Here is a 27,798-nt window from a genome sequence, read left to right as displayed (position 1 = left end):
TTTTAGAGTGTATAAATATTGGAACAGTTTGTTATTTGATCTATATAGCAAAAATAGTTAGAATTATGTAACAACATGTTAGAACTATGAGGTCATTTTATTATTCTATTTAAGAAATAGAGTAGTTAGCCTGCGTCCCAATGTGAATACTATCCATCCTAAATTCTATGTGATAGTAGTAATTTTCAATAGTATTTAGAGCTGATAGGGTGGATAGTATGCACGTTGGGACGCAGGGTTAGTGTTGAGAATTCTCATGGATCATGTGACGTGATGGGAGGAGCTATGTCTCCACAGGTGCAGTCAATGATTGATTAGGTGCTTTTGGTGTTTGTGTTTGTGTGCACACGTGTGCATTGGAAGCAGATGTCCACTTTCTTTCTCTGCAACATGAGAGATTTGGTGTTTGCCTGACTTTGTAAGTCTATTTCTTTGAATTTGTGTTATTTTTGAGATTGTGTTTGTTTGGGTTTATATTTAAAGTGTTACAGGTGATTTATCATTCTTATGTATTACTGTATTTAGTATTTTAATTGTTAAACTGCTTATATTTGTTTGATTATATGACTTGTAACTTATTGTTTGAATATTTATGGTGTTGATGGTATTTTAGGTCTTGTTTGTACTTTATTGTTTTTATCGTAGATACAATACAACTCTATGGTTCGAATCTCATACAGCCCTGACTTGACTCACACGCTGTTATCTGACAAATAAAAATCATGGCTGAGAAACTACATAGATAACTTTTTTTTTTTTTAATGGACACACCATCCTGGTATAGCACATTCCTGAACCAAATTCTGAAGTCTTACTATATTTTTATATGTTGAAATATATATTCATTCAGAACAGTAGAGCTATTATCAAAGTTAACATAATAAAGGTTAAAATCATACAGATTAAATTTGAAAATCAATTACAAAACTATGGATATGAAACGTATAATGTGTTGTGGCCTGTATAGTGCGCTGCTCTCAGTATACTGTATGAATGTATGTTGTGCTCGTGTGGATTTGTGTTTATGTCCAGCTTGGGTCACATCACAGTCTACTTCTCCATCACTTTTCTCATCGGTTCTTCACTGTCCCATTAAATAAATGGCAAAAAGTACAAAATATACAGTATGGGACACTTTCTGGTTGTCAAACATTAGTGGATCATAGTCAATGTAATGAACTACACCTGTGTGAAACTGAGGAGAACGTCCACTAAAATCACTGCTGCACAGTTATTAAATAGTTGTATTATCTTGACAGTCTACTCACAGATTAAGACGGCTCCCTCGGCTGGAAGAATCTGATATGGTTTGAATGGCAGCCTAAAAGTGCGTCCAAGAAAGTATTGCTTTAGAGAATAGCTTAATAAAATATTAAGCTATGACAGGATTTAATTTCACCGACATGCCAATATTATTTCAGGCACTACAACTCAAATCAATATTTGTTTGTTCATTCTTCTCATATACAGGCGTAATAAAAAAAAGGATGAAACATCATTCACATTGATAGAAAAATAAAATCAAACAGAAAGGCATCGTTGATCCCTGAGGGGAAATTCTTTATATATCGTGTTCGAAAACACATTCAAATCAGGGGTTGGATTATGGGTTTGAGGGAAGGCTGTTTATGAGGCTGCCCTTCACAACCACCCACAGCGGTGAGGAGTCTTTCTGTACCGATCACTTTCTATGTGCAGACAGAAGGATAAGCTTGGATTTATCTTCTGGTATCAAGCTGAGCTGCAGGGCAAAGTGTCTGTTTGATGTGTGCTGGCATGAGTGTAGTACCACCACACAGCCCCTCTCCCTGCCACAATCACTTACTGAGAGCTAAAGAGCTCGCTGCTTTAAGGTCTCCAACAACACGGTCAATTACAGTTCAAGAACAAACCCCATGGTGCCTTTGGTGCTAATATTGTTGCGGTCCTCTTTTCTGTTGATCAAGTTACATACATTTCTGTAAATGCCTGTAAAACATGCAAGACCTCCCCACTGTAATTATGCGATTCTTCCACACTTAATTAGTAACTTGCATCTTATGTAATAGTTGGTGTGCAGAATGACCGCCTTTGTTCAGTGGGACTGCAGGAAGCAATGGAGCTTATTCCTGGGAAATGCATATTTGTGCTGGGTGATATCTTGAAACTAACATTGGATTAAAGCATTAAAATCTCCCTTAATGAGTGCTATTTATGGAAGCGTTCGCATCATTTAATCAAGGACGAGTGTTAATGTTCTCCCGCAGTGGCCTTGGGCACATACTGCAAGAAATAAAATCTTTCTGAAGAAAAGTGGTACTCGAGTGAATAAAATCACCTCTATTTGGGTGTTTTGGTGGGTTGCTAGTAGTTTCTAAGTAGTGGTTATTTATTAGCCAAAGTTAAAGGAGGCCATCAAATCATATTCTGATCTCTCTATGGCCTGAGTTCTTCCTTCAGTGCAAGTATATGGGACGTTTAGCCTGCTGTAGCTACATCAAATTTATTATTCTCAAGGTAAAGAAGTGCAATACTTAGAACAGTAATACACCTCTAAAAGATTCTCGATTTTAGATATCATTCACATGCGACAAATTATGCTACAAATGAAAAGTTTGTTCAAATCATAGTATCAGCTATTCAGCCCTTACAAAAATTTATATTTTATCATAGTCGTGTAGTAACCATAGTTTTTTTTTTTTTTTTGCCAGATCGATTACCATTTGTATAACATTACTACAAGTACTATGGTTAGTGTAGCAAAATTGTGATTAATTTGTTGTTACCACAGTACAATGTTAACCGTGTTTTATTTGTAGTTAAACCATGACTTTCTGCATTGATTTGGGGGTTATTTTAATTTTATCTCATCCACATTGCTTCCTTTTACAGCGGATTTGTTTCACAAACGTTTAGCCTACAAATTAATAATCAAATTTGGCATTTGCAAAGACTTTTCATGCTGTCGATCACACCTCATTCGAGCACTGAATCGCATTACTCCCAGTAATGAATCATTACTTCCAACAGAATCATTAAATCAGTATGTTGACTCGTCACCTGCAATCGAATCGTGTTCAGTGAAGTGATGCGATTCCATGGTTCATTAAAAAGTAGTCGGCTCAAAAGAATGATTCATTCACGAATCGGATGGAGCGATTTTGTCACTTTTTAATAGAGAGGAGATAGGCATCCCAGATAGCACACGTACATCTGCAAGACGTCTGTTGAAGCTTGCTTGATCTGGAAAGCATCTGGCGTGTACAAACACTTGACAGATGTCTTTCAGATGTCAGTTTTACATACATTCTCTAAAGCATTTTAAAGGCATCTAATAAACATCTATTTGACATCTGATAGGAAACGTCCTATAGACGTATTGCAGATGAGTAAACACATCCTACAGATGTCAAATAGACATCTGTGTGATGCATGTGTGCCATCAGGGCTATATTTAAGAATTGGTGTAAACTGTAAGGTATTATGTTTTGAAATGTTAATTAAATGTGGAAGTTTCCCAAAATTAAAATACTTTAAAATACCAAAAAGTTCTTATGAAACACATCTGTTCACTGAACAGCAGTAGGGGTGAGATCATAGCCTTTGCACAATCACACATATTTTCAGCTCACTGTGGGAGGATGGTAATGTGACTCCTCTGGTTACCACAAGGTGGTGATGTATTAGCAGATATATGAGCAGGACTCTCAGATGGTTATGCAACTGTCCATTATTATTTAATAGAAACTGAAGCTTTGAAGATTATTGATTCGTAACACCACGTCAAAATCATTATACTGAGCTTTCTGCAGTTCGCGTGAGGTGGCTAAAACCAAATACAGTGTATCAAGAAACCTTTATTGCAACTCAATGCGTTTAGATCAAAGCGTTAAAGGTGCCCTATTCAGTGACCGGTGATTTCAGCATTAATGAATAAACAGGTGTCCTGTCTTAGTCTTTATGATGAAAGGCACCTGTATTTGATTTGCAAGACTAATTTACAACTCTTTCAGCTAGCTTTTGCTTCCTCTTGAATAATAGATCTTTTAATACCAGAGCAGCTGAATAATTGACAGGACAGCGATTTGCTTGCCGCATGTTTTTGGTGCAAGGCCAATGCAAAGACGCGTTTCACGTCTATGTTATTCATAGGTGTACAAAATCATTATCCAGGAGTGATCTAAGGCAGCTCCCCTGTCAAAGCTTATGCTGTAAAAACTAAAGGTGCCTCAAATGTCCTGTGGTGGACCATATTATATTAAAGAGGCCTAAATCCTTATGAGTGGCTATCTTAAGAATTTTTATAGGTACTTATGTTCTGTTCACATATTGTTCTGTTATCATTAATTTGTTCCTTTTTCACTTTAACTTCAATCAAGACTTTGCAAATAATGATATGAGCTGGTTATCAGAATCAGATGGTCTGAGAAATGCAATAAATTGGATTATAATAAATTGAATAAAATGTTGAAATTCACATGCAGTTCATACTGTACATGTATTATAATCACAATATTTATCTTCTTAGTTTGCTAGCAATAATGGGGTTTTAGAACAACAAAGCATGAAAACCTTCACCCCAAAAACACCAAGTCAAGACTTGTAAAATGGCATAATAGAAACCCTTTAAATCGCAAACTATAGTTAGTACTATCATTAAACTTTTTAACCTTTTCCCAGCCTTAAAGGGTTAGTTCACCCAAAAATGAAAATTCTGTTATTATTACTCACTCTCGTGCCGTTCCAAACCCGTAAGACCTTCGTTCATCTTTGGAACTCAAATTAAGATATTTTTGATGCATTCTGAGCGCTCTCATAGACAGATTATTTTACCGGTCTCCTTGCTACGTTTCTGGATGTTAATCGTGTTAATTACATTGCTATGTGTCATCTGGGGTTCAACCGTAATCTTACGAAGCTACGAGAATACTTGTGCCATGTGGATACATTGTTTTTGTTCAGATCAAAGCGTAAACGACGTAAACAGCGAATCCGTGTGGATAGTGTTTGCCTTCCTTCTGATCCCAGCATTAGGCAGCTGCGTCAGTAAGAACTTGGTCCATTGTTGTCTTAATTTTACCACAGATTCGTTTACAAACAAGGCACAATTCGACACAGGATTTTCAAAAAGATTGAAACTAAAAGACAATGCTGTGCCGACTATATTGGATCCGACAGTAACACACAAGTGCGAGTAAGTGGGAGTGATTTTGAGTAATGTTTTAACCTATGTCACAGCAGCGTCCATCTGTGAAGGATGTAGGCTGTCAAAAATACACAACTATTAGCCAATCATAGAAGTGGGCATTTACTTCCGAGTCTACGATCCTCCATGCCTATTCAAACAGAGTGTTTCGATGAGGGGGAACAGAAAATAGCCTATTACTTCTAAATTATGATGTTTTTTGTATGATGTAAAAATCTTGATAACATAATAAGTGGACCTCAGAGAACAGTACAAAATAAAAAAAACAAAGGCTGTTCATGACCCCTTTAAGCAGCGAACCCTTCAAAACCTCCAAACCTAATCCTAAACCCCATCCTTCTTCTTAGTCAATTCCCAGTCCTACAGAGGAAAACCACATTAGCAGTGCTAAAAGGAGCCAAACCCTTTCCCTATCTGTGAAATCGGTCTGGTTGATAGGAATGCTGATCTGGGAACATGTCCAAAAGCACAATAAGCATGAGGGTATTCTGTTTATTCCACTTCAAGGATCGCATACATAACGAAGTGCTCTAAAAATGGACTGTTTACAACATCAAATTGCCGCATTTGATGTTGAACTCCAGACATCATGAAACGGCTAATAGAGCTGTTCAGCACAACTCAATGAATTTATAAAAATAAGTCTGGAAGTTGAGAAAACACTCGTGTGTTTTTCCCCAGACGCGGCTCTCAGCCCACCATCCTCCCACACCACACTCATCCTCGCCACAGGAAAAAAAGGATTGCTGGCCTCCAACTGGCTGGAAACTGTTGTCATGGCAATACTATGACAACGCCTTAGTCCATCTCATTAGTGATGCTATGACCACGGCAGAACATGAGACTCTTATAGCAGAATAGTATCTGCGGGCTGTGTGCGCCATGCATGTGACAGCTTTATATAATGCATTTCACAACTAAAGAAACCGCTCTCTAAGATGCACATCACTGTGTGTTTGTGCGCCTGTTTTTGTATTGTCTTCTCAGGGATGTCTATTATTCCGACAGCATTTAAGCATGCTGTTTGTTTGTGATGCCGCTGCCTCCTCATATTGCGGTCACCTCAAGATAACAAGCTGGAGTAAAAAGCACTGTAACGTGTATATGATGTTGTTGTAAACCGATATGAACGATTTCCACTTTAGATTAGGGAACACATTGACTCTATTAACTAAGAGTTCCCTCAAACTACTAATTTGCTGCTTACCTAGCAAGGTAGTTGTAGTAGTTATGTTTAGGTATTGGGTCGGGTTAAGGGATCTAGAATACGCTCATGAATTATGTGCTTTATAAGTACTAATAAACTGTAACGATACAGAAGCAGGAACTGCCAGACTATAGACTAAAATCTTGAATGCTGTCTTTAGCAGGGCTAGAACCCCGATTTCCTGGACACAGAGCTGGTGTTATTCCTGAGTGGGGTAACTCAAGGTTTAGGATTGAGACCCAAGTGCAGAGGAATAACAAATAGGAGACGAGAGGTATAAACTCCAAGTAGCTTTACTTGTAGAAGATCCAAAAACAAGAAACAAAAGTACAAACAAAACCAGAAGCAAAGCTTCCAATAGTCACAAAAAGGGAAAACAAAACAAGCACAATGGCTTACAATAGACTGACGGTATGCAACAGGATACACGGGTAGGAAGGCTCAAGACTGAACAAAAAACAATGACTAAAGGCAAACTTAAATAGGGCCCTACACAGGTGAGTATCATCAACAATGATTGCTAGGCACAACAGAGTTCTTGCCAATGGTTGCCCAAGCTTGCATTCAAATGGAGACGTACCCAATAATGAATGATGGAGGGTGTTATGGGCAAATTCTGGGCAGCTGTTCGAGATCAGACACCTGAGGATTTTCTTAATCTCCTGGTTCACTCTCTCTGTCTGGCCATTGGATTGGCGATGGAACCCTGAGGACAAACTGATGGTGGAACCGATTAGACGTCCAAAAGCCTTCCAGAATCTTGAGGTAAACTGGGAACCCCTATCAGACACCATATCTGGAGGAAACCCATGAATCCTGAAGACATGTTGCATGAGAAGTTCTGCCGTCTGGCCTGCTGTAGGAATTTTAGTAAGTACAAGTATCACTGTGTTACCTTGAGAGTTGGGTAGGCCACTAACAAAATCCATGGATGTGTGGGACCAGGGTCGTCTCGGGATAGGGAGGGGATGTAGTTTACTTTGAGGGAGGGCTCTAGGTTCCTTATTCTGGGCGCAAGTGGAACATACAGCAACCATTCTCCGGACATCAGTTCCCATGTTGGGCCACCACAACTTAGACTGGATCCGCCTCAGGGTTCTTAGGACCCCTGGATGTCCAGATGATGGTGTGGCATAACCCCACTGCAGTACTTCGGACCTGATGGTGTTAGGCACAAAGAGGCGATCCGATGGGCCATTACCTGGGTCAGGTTGGTGAATTTGGGCCTTGCGTACTGCTGTCTCCAAGTCCCACTGGATGCCTGCCAGCACTCTATACCTTGGTATGATGGGCTCTGATCTGTCCTCCTCTTCCTGGGACTCGAACTGCCTTGACAGAGCATCAGGCTTAATATTCTTGGAGCCAGGTCTGTAAAAGAGGACAAAGTCAAAACGGTTAAAGAAAAGGGCCCACCAAGCTTGCCGAGGATTTAAACTTTTGGCTCCCTGGATGTAAGTGAGGTTCTTGTGGTCGGTCCATATCACAAATGGGTGTTTACTGCCCTCCAGACAGTGCCTCCATTCCTCCAATACCAGCTTAACGGCCAGGAACTCCCGATTCCCAATATCAAAGTTCTTCTCTGCTGCTGTCAGTCAACGTGAAAAGGCTGCACAAGGATGGAGTTTATTGTCCCTAGTCGTTCTCTGGGATAAAACTGCTCCCATGCCCACATCAGATGCGTCCACCTCGATAATAAACGGTAACTCGGGATCTGGTAGGGTAAGTATGGGAGTTGAAGTAAACAGCTGTTTGATACGTTCGAACGCCTGGTTAGCCTTCTCTGTCCACTGGAAGGGTGTGCCAGACCTCCTGGTGAGAGCTATGAGAGGTTCTGCAATGGAACTGAAGCCTCGAATAAATCTCCTATAAAAGTTGGCAAAACCCAGGAAGCGTTGGACTTGTTTCAATGAGTCAGGGTGGGGCCACTCCAGGACTGCACAAACCTTGCTGTGATCCATCTGTACACTGCCACATGACAGGATGAAACCAAAGAAAGAGACTGTAGTGCTGTGGAACTCACTTTTCTCTAGTTTGACAAAGAGGTTGTTCAAGATCAGACGAGAGAGAACCTGGTATTTTCATCATATCTCTCAGGAGGTGGTAGCCTGGGCTCAAGAAGAGGAACCGCTGGAATTGGTTGAGGTAAGATGGGAGGTGGCGTGGGTAACTCAAGAACCTCCTGAGACAGAGGATTTTGGAGCAAAGCTAGAGAGTTCAAACGATGAAGTATTTCTGTGAGTATCAGTTCATGATGTTGAATAGCTTTAACTTGATTGCTAAGCTCGGATAATATTCTCTCCACATTTGATGAAGGGCCTTGACTCTCTGCTGGGTCCATCTTTTGGTTCAGTCTTGCTGTAACCATACAGAAGCAGGAACTGCCAGACTATAGACTAAAATCTTGAATGTTGTCTTTAGTAGGGCTAGAACCCCAGTCTCCTAGACACAGAGCTGGTGTTCTTCCTGAGTGAGGTAACTCAAGGTTAAGGATTTTGAGACACAAGTGCAGAGGAATGACAAATAGGAGACGAGAGTTATAAACTCCAAGTAGCTTTACTTGTAGAAGATCCAAAAACAAGAAACAAAGTACAAACAAAACCAGAAGCAAAGCTTCCAATAGTCACAAAAAGGGAAAACAAAACAAGCACAATGGATTACAATAGACTCCCGGTATGCAACAGGATACACAGGTAGGAAGGCTCAAGACTGAACAAAAAACAATGACTAAAGGCAAACTTAAATAGGGCCCTACACAGGTGAGTATCATCAACAATGATTGCTAGGCACAACTGAGAGTTCTTGCCAATGGTTGCCCCCTGGCAACTGGGAGGAAGATTGCAGGCAACAGACATCCTTCGCCCCCTTGTGGCTGGGAGCAATACTGCTGGTCATGGCAGGAATATGACCCCTAGTGGTTGGAGAAAGAATTGCTGGCTAAAGTCTTACATAAACAGCCAATATGTTAGTAATATGCCTAATAAGCAGCTAGTTAATAGTGAATAGTTTTATCCAAATCTAAAGTGTTACTGTCATTTTTCTTTCCTCATCCTCAGCAAAAAATCCTGTGCATCACAGCACAATAACAGGCAATCTGAACACTGTTTTATATGTACTTTTTGGACCAATGAAATTACAGTATGATGCAAAAAAAAATTAAACGCACAGTTAGAGACGCACAGTTAGAACCAGTGTTGGGGAAAGTTACTTTTAAAAGTAATGCATTACATTATTGCATTACTCCCTAAAAAGCAATTAATTGCGTTACTTAGTTAATTTTTATGGAAAGTAATGTTACATTACTTTTGTGTTTTCTCATCTGGCATTGGGCTTGCTTGTTTGTTTTTAATATAAAAGGTTCTATTTATGGCAAATGTAAAAGCCCTTTCATTCCCCCAGGCTGAAAGAAATGTAAATTCACTCAAACAAACCTTTCAGCTGTGCTGCCATTCTGGATTACATGAAGAATAGGATGCAGCAGAAGAACTTTCATTAATCTTCAGCAATAACAAAATGAAACACAAATCTTATGTTTATCTAAAGTAATTTTTGCTTATTGGTATGGTTGAATTGGGTCACCAAAGGTCAGCAGCAAAGACATTGGTTAATACAATAGGATTAAATACATAAAGGATATTTGTGTAATTTAACATGTAATTATTGCAGGTTTGCATCATATTCTGAGTTTGCTTTTTTGCATTTTGTGGAATACTGAATCTGTTCTTGTGCAGGTGAGATGAGTAAATGCATGTTCGCATTTAGTCTAGAACTACAGTACAACCCAATCTCATGAAAGTGCGTATCAATAGCAACGAGTTTACGTTTCGATTTGGCGTACTGTTTATACGCAAAAATTGACTTTGGCATGCATATTATGCTCAATGGTTAGGATTAGGGTTGTGGGGTAGATGTGTATCACATGCATGCCAACAAATTTTGTATCATATGCATGCGAAAACTGCGTATTATATGCACACCAAACACGTCCGTATAATGCCAAAGTCAATTTTTGCGAATCAATCCCACGATTTTGTTTTATTTGGCGTACTATTTATATGCATTTCCATGAGACCGGGCTCTGAGATGTCAGTCAGTAAAGGGGAATACTTATTTGAAAAAGTAACTTTTTCATTTACAAGAAAATTAGTAAGTAATGCGTTACTTTACTAGTTACTTGAAAGGAGTCATCTGAATACGTAACTCGCGTTACTTGTAATGCATTACCCTCAACACTGGTTTGACATGACAAAAAACAATAAATCATAACCATTGCTTAAACTATAGTAAAGTGGGGTTGTAAAATGCATGAGAAATTGTACTTGATTACAATACTTTACTAGCCACTACTTTATTAGTGTTATTTTCAGGGTTTTGTACTGAATACTTGTGCTTTCACTTAATTGCATTTCCAAAAAAAGAACCAGTACTTTTTGCTCCTTACTATTTTATTTTGACTTGAAAAATACTAGTTACATGTTTGCAGTGGTGTTTTGAGGTTTGATGGTCAGGTTGTTCTTATCCGAACAGTTTTTTTTTTTTTGTTATTTAGCCAAGCAATAGTGCAATGATTCGTTTCTGTAAGAGTACTAAAAAAAATCCATAAATTATTTTTTTTAATAGGTTGCATAAATCTTTGATGACAGACCTTTTGTGAGCTCTGAGGTTGAGAGATGGTATATGCTTCGGTGTTTAACATCGAAATCAACTGGTCCATGGCAACGGTCCACTACACTGCAAATGAGAATAAAATAAATGTGCTTTGTTCAGCAATATTGGTATAAATATTTGTATTTTGATGGCTATTATTAATTGTTATAACTCTGTAAAACAATCAGTGTTGTAAAATAACATTATACAATATTAAATACTTTGTAAATGCATCATATTTATTAATGTTCTACCAGAGAGTTGTCTCTCTTTTTTTATGTACATGTACTTTTTAATAAGTTGTTCTTTTCACTTTGAGTCAAGTATGTTTTTGGCTAAATCCATGGACTATAAATTGAATGAAATTTTCACTCAGTATCCATACTTTCACTTAAGAATAATTTGAGTTATTATTTTTTTTCCACCCCTGATAACATGCCGCAGAGGGGATGTGCAGATAGGCTGCTGGTGTATGCATGCTCTGCCCTGGCCTGACACACAGCTCTATTGTGGTTGAACAGCGTGTTATTACTGTTCCATTATATGCCACAATCTGAAACAAGATTGCGTCCTGCATGGCTGCACTTTCATTCTGGTGGGAGAATCAGGGACACAATCGGTAGGGAATACCAACTTGCAGCGGGTGTTCAGGTGGTGGCAGTTTAATACGCCGCTAAAAAGACCAGTATATGTTGTGTTTTGGATCCTGGGATGCTTTTTAACATGGAAGACTTAAGGTGTGGTCATATGTGCTGCTGCTTGGTGAAATTATGCTGGTGAAATCCAATCATTTCAACAGGAATCTGCATGCTGAGGTGATTTATATAAGCTTGTTTCTGCCACCAAATAGAAAAGGGTAATTGTGACTTTTTAAAATCATAATTATAACTTTTTTTTACTTGCAATTCTGAGTTTATATCTGTCAGGATTATTTTTTCTTCATGTTCCTGTGTTTCCTTTCAGTTCAGTTTTCTTTCTACAGTTTACTAAGTACTCCCTGTTTTGTTCATTTCTTTGTCAGTTCTCATCGTGTCTTTAATGTGGTATTGGTTATTTTCCTTGCTGTTCTCTGTGATTATTATTAAAAGTATCTCTGTGGCATCATGCATTTTATCAATACCACAAGCTAAGTGACAACTTTTTTTTTTCCTTTTGCCCCCTTGCAATGGAAAGTTAATTATGACTTATCTCGCAATTCTGACTAGAGAAACAGACTCGAAACAAACAAAATCAGAATTGTGAGGTGTTAATTCACAACTGTGAATTTCTATTTCACAATTGCACAATATACTGTTAAAAAGAAGCAATTACCTTTTTTATTCCATAGTTTTGCGCGATGGGGATAAAGTTTCCCATGCAGATTTTGTTTAGTTTTAAGTTGGCTACATGAATTTGTGAGATGGAATGACTGGATTTTGTCTGTGAAAATTCATCAAACAACAGAAAATGTGCATTTTTAGTTGCAGGTTTATCAAAAAAGCTTGACAATTGAGCTTTTGTTGTTGTTTTCTTTCTTTCTCTCAATTTTGAGTTTACATCTCGCAATTCAGTTTTTTTTGTTTTCCAATAAATTTTTTTTTTTAAAAAGGCATTTTTTTATTAATTCTGACTTTTTTCTTGCAATTCCATGTTTACATCTCACAATTGTGACGTTTTTATAATCTATATAGGTATAAACTCACAATTGAGTATATAACTCACAATTTTAAAAAAAAGTCACGTAAGGGATATAAACTTGCAATTCTAAGAAAGAAATGCCAGAGATATAAACTCACATTTGCAAGCAACTTGTTTTAATTTATAGTACTTTTGTTTTATTCTGTGGCAGAATCAAGCTTTAATATTTTGTGTGAGGGCATAAAGTTCCCCACAGATTTCACATTGTATGCATACAGTGGAATGATTGCATTTCATTCAAGAAAATTTGCACCTTTACTTGCTCAACCAGGTTAACAAGTTGAGCATCAGTTTTTGTTGCTGATCATCATGGCTATGCAAACCAACCAGCTGAATTCACACGACTCCAGCACTAAACAATATAAACAACCCTGGACCAACATAAAATGCTAGATTTCTTCAGTAGGGTAAAGATCTCTGCATATAACTTTTTTTTTTTTAACTGATAACCACTGTAAACCACTGTAAAATGTTGATTCAGTCAGCTGTCCCATAGCCCTTTTCCTAAACTGAAAAGAACCCACTTCCCATGGGATGAAGGTTTTGGTTATGAATTTTTGTTTAGAACTAGCAGGGTTTTTGGTTAACTATAGCACGTTTGACAAAATAAATAAAATGCAGTTTTTTTTTTTTTTAATGACAAGAAAAGACAGTACATATGACTGACAAGTCCCCTGAGGAAATATAAAAACACAACATATAGTATAGCTTTGTCAGAGGAGCCAACTCAAAATTTAAGTCATTATTCAATATTCACTGATAACTTCCCCTGCAGGGGGTGATTGCATAACACCGTAAAAACTGAAAACTTTTTGAATGAATCAGTCATATTGTTCACACATCATTCAGGCAGTAAAATAATGACAGAATTAAATTTTTTCTTTGAATTATTACTCTGTGTTTTGCACCCTAGATTATTCCTTTAAAAATGTGACAAGGCCACATGCTGAGTTTATTCATTTCACCCAATAGCAAAATCTGACCTTCTAGCAGAAAGGAGGGAGGAGGTGAACAGAATTCTGTCGGAGGCAGACACAAAAACCGCATTGAGCTGGGGACCGAGAGAGACGGACAGAAATAAGCAGCAGAAATTGTGAAGGGCAACAGAAATGAAGACTAAACTAGAACTAACTTGGAAGAGAAACAAGAAATGTGTCTAACTCTCGCTTCACAGCGCCTCGAGCTTTCTCCAGAGAAACTCTTCTGCAGTACGTCATTTGGAAACTGAAATGAATAGACAATCACACTAAACCGAAATGAGATCGAAAGAGAGAGTGTAAGTGCATGCGCTTGCATCAGATCATTGGGTTTCTGGCAGGCCTTGATGCTGTTCAAGGTGAGCGATGAGGATGGCAGCAGACGGGGCTATCAGCAGACGTATCTGCCCGGCGACCTTGATTTCCCATCTGGCCAAAGCAAGCAAACGAAGCCAGAAGTTGAGTGCTGAGTTATATTATGCATGGGGTGCTTTATGAAAACCTCCAAAGAGTTACAGCCTTCGGCTATTGATTAGCATTTAAACCAAGATAAAGACTTCACTGTTCCTGCATCTCTTTCGAAGTTTTTTTTTTCTTCTGTGCTCTCCTTTTGAAAGTCTTCTGCGCCCTATTGTTGCCAAATGTTTTGGCAGTTAATGTTGAACAAAAAAAAGAAAATAAATAGTTACATAAATTCATTCAGCAGATGATTTTGTTCATTTAGCAGATGATTTTGATCAAAGTGATAAACACTTTCAAGGAACACTTTCTGTCATAATTTACTCCCGCTCATGTCATTTAACTTTCTACTTTTTAATTTCTTTGCTTGGAAAAAAAAACTGCCTATTTTCCATTAATTATGAAAACTTTACTTTAGAAGGCTTGGAATATATACCACTCCTGACTCACTAAGCAATTAAATATGCAATGTGTTGAGGTCACATAACACCAAAGTAGGTACGTATTGCATAGTGCATATATTGTTTCATATGCTATTTCCACAAAAGTAGTCAAGAGTAAACTTTATATTATGTAGTAAGCAGAATGCTAGGATGGATCCAGACAATGACGACGTCTTAAAACACATTTGGTGGATACACTTGAGAAATCTTCAGTCCAGTCTCTGTGTCTTTGTCTTGTGTATAAGCTAATCAGTCTAATCTACTTTCTGATATCGGGCCAGCACTTTACTGCAGTTCCCGTTTCATTTAAACGATGCAGGGGTTGGGTGGCCTCCAAGATGCAGAGATATTTGCATTCATTCCTAGACGAGAGAGAAAGAGTGCGGCTCAAATCTGTTACATAACCCTACCCAGGCTTAAATCATGTAAAACATATGTTTTCAATCAGCTGTGAGATCCAGCGCTGAGCTATGTATGTTTGTCTGTGGGAACCCATTGATCAGGTTCTCATAACCCCAGGACCAGTGTTAACCCTGCGTAGCCTGACATCATGAATACAAGTCAGAAATGGAACAGTTTATTGATGTTTGTGTTTTTTGTTGAGTATCATATTTGATACTTCAGGCTTTCATGGCTCATACGGTATGATATAAGAGAACATGACGCTCATACTCGAGGATGAAAAAACACCAATTTTATTCAGAGGCCCAAACTGAGCAAAAATATGCAATTTGGTGCAGATGCTGATGGTGCATTTTCCATGGCCAAAGAGTAAGACATGTGAACCACAACCTGAAGGTGGGCATATTTAGAATGATATTAAACAGCCTTTTATTTGTTAAAATACTGTAAACTATTAATCAGACAACAGAAGACATGTAGTAGATTGTGTACAACATGCTTTTCAGCAAAGATTTGATCATGTTTCAAATTTGAGTATCAACAGAGCTGTGTAGATTACTAATTACATGATACAAATTGAGAAAAATCGTTAATGTAATTGATGATAGATTACTCGTTTTAGGTTATGCATTCAGATTACTTTTGGATTACTTTTGACCTAACTTGTTTGATTTAAATGGGATTATTGTTAGACCAACCAGCCAGAAATAAAATCTATGATCATAAACCAACATTGGAAAACATGCAAATGTTGTTAATTATTTGAAAAGTTAACTACAAATCTCAGGGGGGCTTCAAGTAAATATTTTAGGTCAGTTTGACTGACAAAAAAGTTTGAGAATCCCTGCATCACATGTACAAACACTAATAAACATGAATATAGCAATGACATGGACAAAGTCTTCCAGGGTTTAAATATATTGTACTGCACAAGAACAAATAAATTACCAATAATTTAATGCCATTGTGCGAATCATTTGTAATCATGTAATCCATTAAAAAGTAACTGTAATCTATGAGCATTTTAAAACGTAATATAATCTAATTACAAGTACTACATTTTTTAATCTTATTACATAATCAGTTACTACCCAGCAAATATGATACAGCAGGCTTTATAGGGTTAATATTCTTCTGTTCTAACAATGTTGCATTCATTGATTGTATTTGTATGTCTTGCAAGCATTTGACTTACTGTGATGTTTTGAACATCGTCCTGCAAACTGTGCCGATGTAAAAATATCAGCAATGTAACATCATTTAGCTGGCTGACATAGTGACAGTGATTGGGATAATGGTGGAGGCATCATTTACAATCAAATTGCTAAATAAATCAGTCAGAACAAATCAAATCAAACCAAACAGTATTTCACACCATGTGCATATGAATATTTTTTTCCAGAAAAACAACCCATATATGTGACCCTGGAGCACAAAACTAGTCATAAGTAGCACAGGTATATTTGTAGCAATAGCCAACAATGCATTGTATGGGTCAAAATGATCGATTTTTTTCTTGTATGCCAAAAATCATTAGGATATTAATTAAGGATCATGTTTCATGAAGAATTTCCTACTGTAAATATTTCAAACAAGAAAAGCAAAGTTGGCACGCCACAGCTCCAAAAGTAGAACACATTTATTTATGTTCTCGCCACAGGTGATGTTTCAAGCCTAATAGCTCTTCATCAGACAATCATACTTTCTACTTTTGGAGCTGTAGTGCCAACTTTGCTTTTCTTGTTTGAAATAAGTTTTTATGGTTGAGCACCCAGATTGAGCTTTTGGCCTGTTGAATGTGATTGCAATCTACTGTAAATATTTGAAAACTTAATTTTTGATTAGTAATATGCATTGCTAAGGTCTTAATTTGGACAACTTTAAAGGCGATTTTCTCAATATGTTGATTTTTTTTTTTTTTTTTTTTGCACCCTCAGATTCCAGATTTTCAAATAGTTGTATCTCGACCAAATATTGTCCGATCCTAACAAACATCACCTATGGAAAGCTTATTTATTCAGCTTTCTGATGATGTATGAATCTCAATGAAAAAAAAAAAAAATTACCCTTATGACTGGTTTTGCGGTCCAGAATCACATATTATTAATATATTTTAGACATATATTGTATTTTATAGCCTACGTGTTTTACAAATAGTGAAGATACACTTTTAATTAATAATAATAATTCTTAGTTATTTTGAATTACATTTAAATTAGAACCTAAATGGTTTTCCAGTTACTTTTCTTTAGAAAACTGTAGTGATGCTCCACAAACCCAATACGCTGATCTGAAGAACAGTGTAACGTCAAGACGTTCTAATCTCTAAAGAACCATTATGGCAGCTCGAGAACTATATACGGGGAAAATTGAGATTTTTAAGAGTACATGAAGAGGGTATTAGCGCTCATCCCACTTGATGCCTATGACAGAGTCAGCAACCCAATCCATACAGATGCGGTGCGGGAGCGCGCCTTCAATCACGGACACGGAGCGAAGGGGCGGGGGAATGAGAGAGAGATAGAGAGAGAGAGAGAGAGAGAGAGAGCACTGGCTGATCTCTATCTATCTCCCTCAGACATCTTTCTATGTTGTAACACAGAGCAGAGGACGTGCTGGTCGTTTGGCGGTGGCACAGCAACCCATCATGCGCGCCGTCTTCTGAAAACGTTCAGCGGTAGGCTATAACGCATCGCGTCTGTCAGTCTGTTTCAGTGTTTGCAGATGGAAAACTGCGGCTGCGAATGGATGAAGGCTGGCTTTAACACTCGTTGATCATGTTTGTTTCAGGCGCAGGGATGGCTTAGTCGCGTGCGGAGCGCCGATGCTGCACGATGAGTGTAGCGCTGCAAGATTTACGAAATAACGTGAGTCGCACTGATGCTTTTCATTACATCAAAAACATCTGCAAGCCGTCTCATTGGCAGAACATGGGGTGAAGGGAGCGAAGCTGCTTTAAATTGATTCTTGGCACAGAATAAGGCGAATTCTGCACATTTGGAGAGAGATCGCATCAGTGGTTATCGCGCGTCTGTTTTTAATGTTTACTCTTCGATTGCGCAAGGACTGATGTAACGAAACTCACGACAAATCATTTTATACTCGCGTACAACGCAGCTGCATTTATTTTAACAACTGTTTTAATTATATTCAGGCTTCCCACAGTCGTTTCCGCGTTTCATTAATCACAAAGAACCTTTTTAAGGAAAACAAACAGTCAAAATGTTCTCGAACGAAGATGAGTCGTTAGTGTTGCTCTTTGTCGCAAACAAACTATTTATTGTAACGCTGTTCTTGAGTGACACTTACATCGACCGAACCCATAGCACAGATTCCTTTCTGTAGAGCTGTTTCCGACACAAAACCGACCGGTTTTTATTCATTGACTCTTTGTTCGAGGTTTCGCTCGTTTGTTTACAGGGAGTGGCTACGAGAGCATCTTGAGTTGCACGACGCTTTACGGACTGGCGTACGTTACCGTGGCAACTGGAGCGGTGGGGGGTCGCGCAAGGATATAGTTGTACTGTAACAGGTAGCTGCCATTTTCCCGCGAAATCTTACTTTTACTTATGGTTACTGTTTAAAAAATATATATATAACTTCATGAGTGTTTGTTGATTATAGTTTTGAGATAAACCGGAACATTAGAGGGGCTGTTATAAAATCGTGAGTCATGTCAGTGCAAAATAAAATTTTGCAGTATTGTTAGACCTATAGGTAATGTAGGCCTATTATGTGTGGAAGTATTGAATTTAATTGAACAAAACAAACATATATGAAAATGGCAGAATAATATGAATACTTTGGGATACACAAAAGAAATGTATCAGTTCAGGGTTTTTTGCTTATACTGTAAAACAAACAAACAAACAAACAAAAAAAAACAACAACAAAGCAATGCAGTGTAAATAAAACAAGCCAAAAGAATAGAGAATGCTAGTGTTAGAGGATCATCATTATATATATATATATATATATATATATATATATATATATATATATATATATATATATATATATATATATATATATATATATATATATATAATAAACAAGTAGCTAGAAAAGAGATAAAACAGAGAGTGCAAGTGTTTTTAAAAATAAATAAATAAAAATAATTTTTTTTTTCTATAAAACACAAAACCCCAAATAGAATTAGAATAGAGAGTGCTAGAGTTAGAAGGTCAAATGAAGATGGAAGAGTTGTCTTTAGCTGTTTGTTGTCTTCAGCTGCTGGGATTGAGTTGGGCAGGTCATTCCACCAGGAGGGAACAGTTAATGAAAAAGTCTGTGGAAGTGTAACACTTGTAAAAAAAAATACAAATAAATAATACATGTGGAAAATTGCTTCAAATTATTACAATACGTTGTGGCCTATTTTTACAGGGGTGTTTTTTTTTTTTTTTTTTAAGAGTGTATCTGCCAGGCAAAAACTGTACTGCCCACAGTTTCAGATATCGCTCATGTCCGTATGAAACCGTGTGGGACTCGCTGAAGCTCAATACGTAGGATAAGGGGTTTTGAACAACCCATCTCCCATCCTTAGCAATCACCACTAATAACTGAAACTTAATGTAGCCAGAGTGGATGTGAATTCACTCATAAACACACACAGTTTCAGTCATTTGGGAGGAGTGCTCAGAGGTCATGATGGAGCTGCTCTAATTAGCCTGTCCAATATGCTGTAAATCAATTACTGCTAGCAGAGCGAGAGCCATTTCCACAACTTTGTTATCTGGATCAGCAAGATAATTTATTTGCAGACTGACGCATGTCGTACACTGTGTTCCAGGTTGGTGTACTAATGTTATATGTTCACCATAAAAAATGATGAATGATCACCACAGTTCCTGCTTCAGTCTTACCCCTCAACATGAATGTAGAGCATGTACCCGTGTTATTTTAGTGAATGTTTCAACAGTTTCAATTTAGTATTCAAATTTAGCAAATAATTTGAAACCAATGCAGTTTTGTAGAATGCTGTTCCAACATACTCTCATTGAAATATTTTTTACATTTTGCCAAATTGGTGGCAAATTTCTATGAATTCATATGACTTCATAATCTGCTTATGTCCCACTAAGGATTAGGTTTAGGGGTGGGCCTTTTTTTCTAAAACTTGTACATTTTGAAGAACTGAAATCATACAAATTAATATGAAATCACTGCCCTTTAACCAAAATGTTTTCTTATTAAATATACTCACAGTCATGTAGTTTCAAACTCATTTGACTTTATTTCTTCAGTGGAACCCAAAATAAATTATTTTGAAGCATGTTTCCACTGTTTTTGCCCATACAGTGAAAGTTAGCAGGGTCCAACACAACATTGTATTGAACCTCTTTGACTTTCATTGTATGAACAATAAACATTTTTCAAAATATCTTCTTTAATGTTCTACAGAAAAAAGAAACTCATACAGGTTTGGAACGGCATGAGGGTGAGTAAACGATGACAGTAGGGCTGTGTGCGACACTGACATAAAATATATATATATATATTTATTTTTTTTTCAATAATGGTAATTAAACTATGTTTCACTAAGTGTTTTTTTAAGCTGGTACTTTGGCTGGTTTAGGCCTGTGATGGATAAATATGAGACTAAAACCGCCAGTAGGTGGCGACAAGTCCCTGTCTTGAGTGATTTATTGAATCAGTTTAGAAACAAAGCAAGTGGCTGTGTTTATGAATGGATTATTGAATCATTGAGCTAAATGAGTTGTTCAGAAACAGATTCAGGATTCATGTATGTGCAAAAAGTTTGCTCTGGCTTTGTGTGGAACTCTTTTTATTGGTGAAACAGAAAAACAAAGTAACAGTAATAACTTGTTTTTTCAATAGTAGTATGTTAGTATCTCATTTGCACTAATGTTCAGGAAAATTGCACTCTTGCTTGTATCATGTTACTTAACTATATCATATCTAATAAGATATAATTAGAACAAAGACCCATAAAGCGATATTTTTTACCCTAATCATTTGAATTTATGTGTATCTAATCAGCTTAATCATGCAGTGAATGCTTTTGTATCTTCTGAAAACACGACGAAGAAGCAGAAACAAGTGATCGTGTATGTATGTATGTATGTATGCATATGTAAAATAACATAATCATCAAACATTAATCAATAAATTAATTAAAACTGCGTAGTGTTACCCAATGAAGTGGTTTAGGACTGTGCAATTTTGGATGTGTTGATGGAAGCGATCTATTTTGATCATCGTTCTGAATCTGATCTTTTACAAAAATGCAATTTTCTCAGCTTTTGTTCAAAATGTTGCTTTTATCCCCCATTAAACTTACACACATTCAAGTGTTGATTAAAAAAAAAAAAAAAGATTGCATGAAGCTAGCTGGAATGGAAGGTTTTTTTTCTCTTTTTCTTTTCTGTTGTTTTCTTCACATATTTCATGCTCAGATATTCATAAAACAAAATTATTTGGGTGCTATGAAGCTTTTGTGAAAATGATCAAAAATGCTAGTGGTGGCTGGCAAAAAAATAAAAATAAATTGGCGGGGAGAGAGTTAAGGTGCTTTTGGCAGATGAGAATGAATAATAACCGTTTTGATGGTGCAGTAAAGTGTGAATTAAAGGTGGGGTAAGTGATTTCTGGTAGCCAATGTTGATATTTGAAATCACCAAAACAAATAGCTCCTACCCCAAAAGGGTCTCGCCCCTATTTTGATAGCTCCGCCCCACACATAAGTACGCAACCCAGGCCACGATTAGTTCTGTGAAAGAAAGCAAAACCAATGTTACTCACTTATCGAGAAGAAACAAAGCAACCTTGGCATCCGATCGCAGGCCTTCCCGCTCCTTGAGTTCTTTCCAGCGCTGGAAAGCTGATCCGATATTTACACGGGTCCTACTTCTTGCCTTATTGTAACACCGTGTCTACACCGGACGCGAGCGGTCTACACTGGATGCCACGCTGCGACAAATCCCCGACAGTAAACTGCTGCCGCGTTCCATTTATGACATATCGACACAAATTTCAAATGATTTTCAACGGTCGCTTTGTCGCGTCCAGTGTAGACAGACAGGACATCCGGTGTACACATGGTGTAAGCCTTCTTTTGTTCCGCAGAAGTTTTCCTCTGTTTTTTATCTGTCCTCTCTATCTTTCTGTCGTCACTTGGCTAATGTCCGTCATGTGCACTGAGCGCTCTCTCCTCGCATCATGAGTAGACATGCCCCTTACTGCTGATTGGCTGCAAGTTTGTTTTGTTTCTGGGCCCGACTCGGTTTTCTAAAGCGTTTTTGAAAAATTACATATGCCACCTTTAAAGGGGTCATCGGATGCAAAATTCACTTTACAAGTCGTTTGAACATAAATGTGTGTTGGAAGTGTGTGTACACATCCTATAATGATAAAAATCCACCCAGTTTTTTTTTTTAAATCCCTATTTTAAAATCCCCTTTCTCAAATCAGGCTGTTCTGAGAGCCCTGTCAGAATGACGTAGTTCTGCACAGACTGCTCCCACGATAGTTGATTGACAAGACTGTCTTACCTTAGACCCGCCCTGAGTGAGCTGAGTGAACTGAGTGAGCTGTCATCAGTCCACCATTGTGTCGACTCTGGTGCAGGGGAAGACAAGATGTCTCGGATTAATCGATTGAGGCGTTCTGTTGTTGGATGTAATAATGAATATAGCAGTCGTCATTTACTCCCGACATCTGAGCTGCTGAAGACGCAGTGGATTACATTTGTTTTTGAAGGGAATGCGCCCCCTGATCTACCTAAATGCGTCTATGTTTGCGCGAATCATTCGTGATCCAGCTTCACCTACAGCAGAAGTGAGTATAAGGGTTTTTACTGAATCTTTGGAAATCGCCTTTCCTAATAATGTGCTAATTAGCAAGTTTCACTATGAATGCGGCTAAAGTAAACAGTCCCTCAAAGAGTGGCTCGGAAGAGAGGGGCGGGGTCAGCAGAGCTCATTAACATTTAAAGGAAAATGCTACAAAATGGCTTGCTCTGACAAGAGTTGTTTTCGACAGGTTTAAAAATGTTTTTTTTTACACTACCATTGAGAAATTTTAACCAAACTATGTTACAGACTTTTCATTAAGACCGTAAAGAATCATATCAACTTGTGGAAAATGGGCATCCGATGACCCCTTTAAGTTGGAATATGGCAAGCTGGATTTCCAAAAGCACCGACCCGCCTCTCTGACATTCATATTGCGTGCTGCTATATTGGTGTGCGTTGCATCAAACTTTTTGCTGCATTTGTTTCTCTGATTCAGGATGAACTCTAGTGTATAAAGCCACTGACAGATTAGATCTTGTCTTCTACTGTACTTCCTCTTTGTTTCTGCACTTTCTGCATCATGCAAATTGTACCAGTATCTGTTTTGTGCAGGTTTTCACACATTTAAATAGTGATGCTATTGTTTAGTAGTGCTGTTTCAGGGTCTTGCTGTAAACTTTCGGCCAGGCTTTGCTGATGTTTGATTTGGCCAGAGACACACTGGCTTGTGTCTATAGTTATTGGATTATGTGGTCCTGAAGATAAAGATGTTATGTAACCAGCATCATCCTGTTTGCATGTTGATCCTTCATGCGTACTATCTCCATCAACGTTTACTGAAAATTAACCCATCTGTTTCTGGAATAGTGTTGTCTTTAGCCCACCGTTTTAGGCTTATCAGTGCATACTGCAGTGTGGTGGTAGTAATAACATGATTTTTGAGTAGCAGCTGCCCTTTCCTGCTCTAATCTAGGGGCAGCTTCTCAAATCCTGATCCAAACCGTAACCATCGTTGGAGAGAGCGCAACACTGGCTCCAGATCAGAAAGACAGGGAGACTCCAGGGTGTGGTTTGCTGTGGGAAAGGCTGGTCGTTAAGCTCTCTGGAGGTGGAGTGCACTCTCTAGTCATCCCCTGCGTGACCCCTGAAGCACTGCTCAGGGCTCAGGAGCGCTGGTACATCCTGCCGTTGGGTGTGTGAGAGCAGGGAGATGGCCACACTTTCCTGTCTACGCCAAGACTCCATCTGTATCGGTGTGTGTGTGTATGTGTGTGTGTTCAGGGTCCAAGTTAAGGTCAGCAATCTAGCAATCCACCTTCTCAGTCACCATCTGATGTCTTACAGAAGGTCTTTTTGAATAGTGTTTCATTGAATATTTTGGGGCATTTGGTTTTTCGAGATATCTAGGCTTGTGGTTGATCAGTATGTGTTTTAAATAGCAGATACCTGAATAGCCAATGTACATTATAATACAAACAGTATAATTGAATGCCACAGAATAAGACACAGAAACAAATTGGGAATTTATCTACTATACATCTCTGCAAAACTCCCAAAATGTACTTTTACATCCAATTTACTGCAATTTCTAGCTGGAATGAATGCTAATGGAAATAAAACACCAACAACTTTCATTCCTTTTCACACAAATTATGAGTACAGGAGCAGGTTATCAATTAATAAAGACATATATGTGTGCGGTTCCCTGTGCAATACTATGCTATGACCTCAAAAAACTTTTATCAGGATTTCTAAACTAACTTTTTTTTATATTTACATCACTTTACCAGCTGCATATGTGTGCATTTTCTGACATGGTAAGCTTTCTTGGTAGCGCACCTGGTACAGCACTGCACTTGTGATGCAGAGCACTTATGAGTACGAGTTCCGTGAAACATGAGTCATGATACTCAATAAAAGAGCTCATGGACTTGCAGAAGCAAGCTAAAATGGCATGGTTGCTTCAGAATGTATTTTTGTTAACGCTATTGGCTAGGTTTAGAGTAGAGTTTAGTGTAGGTGGCGTGTTATTTTCAAACTGTGATAAAGAATTAACCATAGCTCCTCTCACTGGACATTTAACATTTAATTTCACATGCTATTGTTCTGCAGAAATGTCGCCAGAGGCACGTTTTCTAGTTAGTCTGGGTATGTATTTGTCAGATGTACAGAGGGGAAGGGGAAACACCACTCAACAAGCACACACATTTAATGCTGGATGCTGATAAAATAGACAAATAAATATAATATTTTACTTCCATAATATTACATATTTAGATATGCACCAACATTGATGATAAACCAATAATAATTTTAATGTTATAGTTCAAAAAGGAAAATACTATAAAGCTATACTTATAAAATTAAAACATTAAAACTAATGTATCTCAATGATGACACTTTTTTTTAAAATCTGTTGTTATTTGCTATTGTGAGCTTTACTCGTATTAAACATTAACTAGCATTTACTTGAAATAGATCTTTAGAGATATTTCTTGAGAAATTCTAGAAAAAAAAAATTGATCCTTTATTTTAAGAATCTGGGTGATGTCAGTCAAAACTGGAAGCAGATCGTTAATTTCCTGAAATATTAAAACATTTGTTCTTATGAAAAACTGACAGATAAATCGTGTAATAAGACCAGAAGTGTGAATTAACCTTCATGTTCTTTTAAGATTGACTTTCCTGTTGTTTTGCTTCCCAGAGGCTCTAGTGATGGATGTATGAAAATAATGATAGTAATTTTGCAATTAACCTCTTATTTTCCCTTTGGATTCTTTTAATTTGTTCCTCTGACCTAATCAAAACCCGCTGGGGAGACATTACTGAAGCTTTAATCTTGTGTTGTTTCACAAAGTAGACATACTTTTCATAAACGCAACTATTATTTAATAAAAATAGTGATGTCGCATCTGCTTCTGTAGAGAAATAAATCAAAGTAAACTGTCAGGAGTGTCTCTTCAGTTTATATATCAAACAGTCTTCATTGCATTTATTTATGCTTATCTGCCGTCTCGGAGCCTCCAAACATAAGTAATGTAATATTTTTTTCAGAGAGGATGTTTGAAGTGTGTTATCAAGTTGAAACTTTGTTTACAAACAGTTCTCATAAGATTATAAAAAAATCATGAAATATTAACAGTGATTCTTAAATGTTAATTACGTTTTTCAGCTATTAAAATGGATTTAAACAGAATGTTAAGGGAGTAAATGGGTCAATATGGATTTCTAGGGACCGCTCTGTCCTGTCTGTCATGTCATCCTTTCATCTTTTCAAACCAGCTATACTTTATTCATCTGCATCCGTCCTTCAGCATTGCACCCCGCTGTCTTTACCCTCCATGTACAATTTCTTACCTTCCTTTGACTTTCTTTTTTATTTCTCTTTGTTCCCATTATTCCTCCATGTTCATATCGTTTGCTTGTTTAATATTCTGCCAGCTCTGCACTGCAGTACCTGAGACCTGGCATGAAAATGACAGAAGAGAGAGAGAGAGAGAGGGGACGAGGTTTGGCTATGCCCGCTGCAATCTCTTCTTCTTTTTGTTAGCAGCTTGTCATCTATGAAGAGCTCAATTCCTCTTCCTCTTAATCACATCCTCCCACAGCAAAGTTACAGTTTAGATCACTTACAGATTGCTTATTAGGTCTGAACAATATTATTATGATTTGTTCTCTTCATTTTCAGCTAATTATTTTACTCTCAGACTGTAGATTTTGTTTGGCAGTCTATGTAAATTCAGGCTATTAATTAAAATGTTAAATGTTTGAGAGCCTTAATCTAAACAAGATAAATTCACCTGAGAAGAAAAATTGCATATGATATTAAGATTTGTTTTCAGAAAATATATCTTTAGTTTTAGTGTAACTTTTTAGCACTTTACATGCTAAATACTAATACATTAGTATGAAAGGTGCTATATGAATAAAAAAATATATTTTATTATTTTACACATTTTTATTATTCTTTGAATGGAAGTGTTATTCATATTTCTTAAGTAAATTTATCTTGTTTTTAGTGTCAATATTATTTGTACTGGACAACTGTATAAAATACTGATTAAAAAGATGCTTTTGCAGTGTAAGGGTTCTGTGCACACACCTGTGTGAAAGCTTAGACAACAGGAGGGAAGCTATTTGAAGTCTGTCATGGTTGCACAAGCAGAAATTCACAGGAAGACAGGAAGTAAGCAGTTAATAGATGACGATATGCTGTGAAGAACAACTCTACAGTGGAGTATGACGTTCAGACGGCTCCCTACCATGATTCCTGTGATGCATTTCCACTGTAGCTCTGAGAAAAGCTGTATGTATTTGCGTAATTTGTAATATGTGCACAGAGACCTACATTTTCCTTTCAAATATGTGTTGGTCAACAGTTTGTGTTTTTTAAAGAAAGAATAATGGTCTGGTGCTCAAGTTAAAGCGTATGTGAGACTGAATCTGTAGGTGATCTGATCTTTTTTTTTTGTCCTGTTTCATGCAAGCCCATCAAAACTCATTGCACTCTCCCCACTGTCTTTTCTCTTCCTTCCTTCCTTCTGCTTTTCCTCCGTTCCTCCCTTCTTCCTCTCACGGTCTGCGTGCGGGGAGTGAGGTAACCTTGATGCCCAGATCGGTGACGTCATTCGGGCTCCCTGGGGAATATACTCTCTCTCTCTTTCTCAGAAACACACACACACACACACACACAGACACAGTGTTGTTCTGTTTAATCAATGACACACTCAAACCGAGGGTGGCATAGCAAACGAAAAGAGAATGTACATTCTCTAAGCAGATGCCTTTTTGTACCTTTTTTACAAAAAGTGTTCTACATTAACACTGCTGTTGAACATAGCTCAAATGCATTTTTTTTTCAAGTGTGAACACTCAGACTGAAACTAAACCGAAGAATTTGTATTAACTTCAGAATGTTTTGTTTAATTAGATATTCTAGTAAAACCTGCAGGACATCCACCCATTAATGCAATAATCTAGTCTTGAGGTCATGGATGCATGAATTAGTTTTTCGCCATTTGACACTGTAATTTAGAGATTTTTAATA

The 27,798-nt window shown here is 37.5% G+C and overlaps 1 protein-coding gene across 2 annotated transcripts in view; it reads left to right on the top strand.

The window, feature by feature from the left end:
- Nucleotides 1–296: 296 nt before the first annotated feature.
- Nucleotides 297–27,798, top strand: part of ece2b (endothelin converting enzyme 2b) — a 79,861-nt gene continuing 52,359 nt past the window's right edge. The window contains exons 1-2 of one of the 2 annotated variants that reach the window (XM_058799539.1): nt 17,229–17,671; nt 17,785–17,861. In XM_058799539.1, the coding sequence (XP_058655522.1) occupies nt 17,829–17,861 (33 nt within the window). In that variant the 5' untranslated portion in view covers nt 17,229–17,671; nt 17,785–17,828. Of the gene's footprint in view, nt 419–17,228; nt 17,672–17,784; nt 17,862–27,798 lie in introns of those variants that run through there. The other variant, XM_058799540.1, reaches the window with a different exon arrangement.

Source organism: Onychostoma macrolepis, chromosome 15 (assembly GCF_012432095.1).
Source record: "Onychostoma macrolepis isolate SWU-2019 chromosome 15, ASM1243209v1, whole genome shotgun sequence".
Taxonomy (NCBI): Eukaryota; Metazoa; Chordata; class Actinopteri; order Cypriniformes; family Cyprinidae; genus Onychostoma; species Onychostoma macrolepis.
The sequence above is the reverse complement of the archived record's forward strand: the minus strand, read 5'-3'. Positions and strand labels throughout refer to the sequence as shown.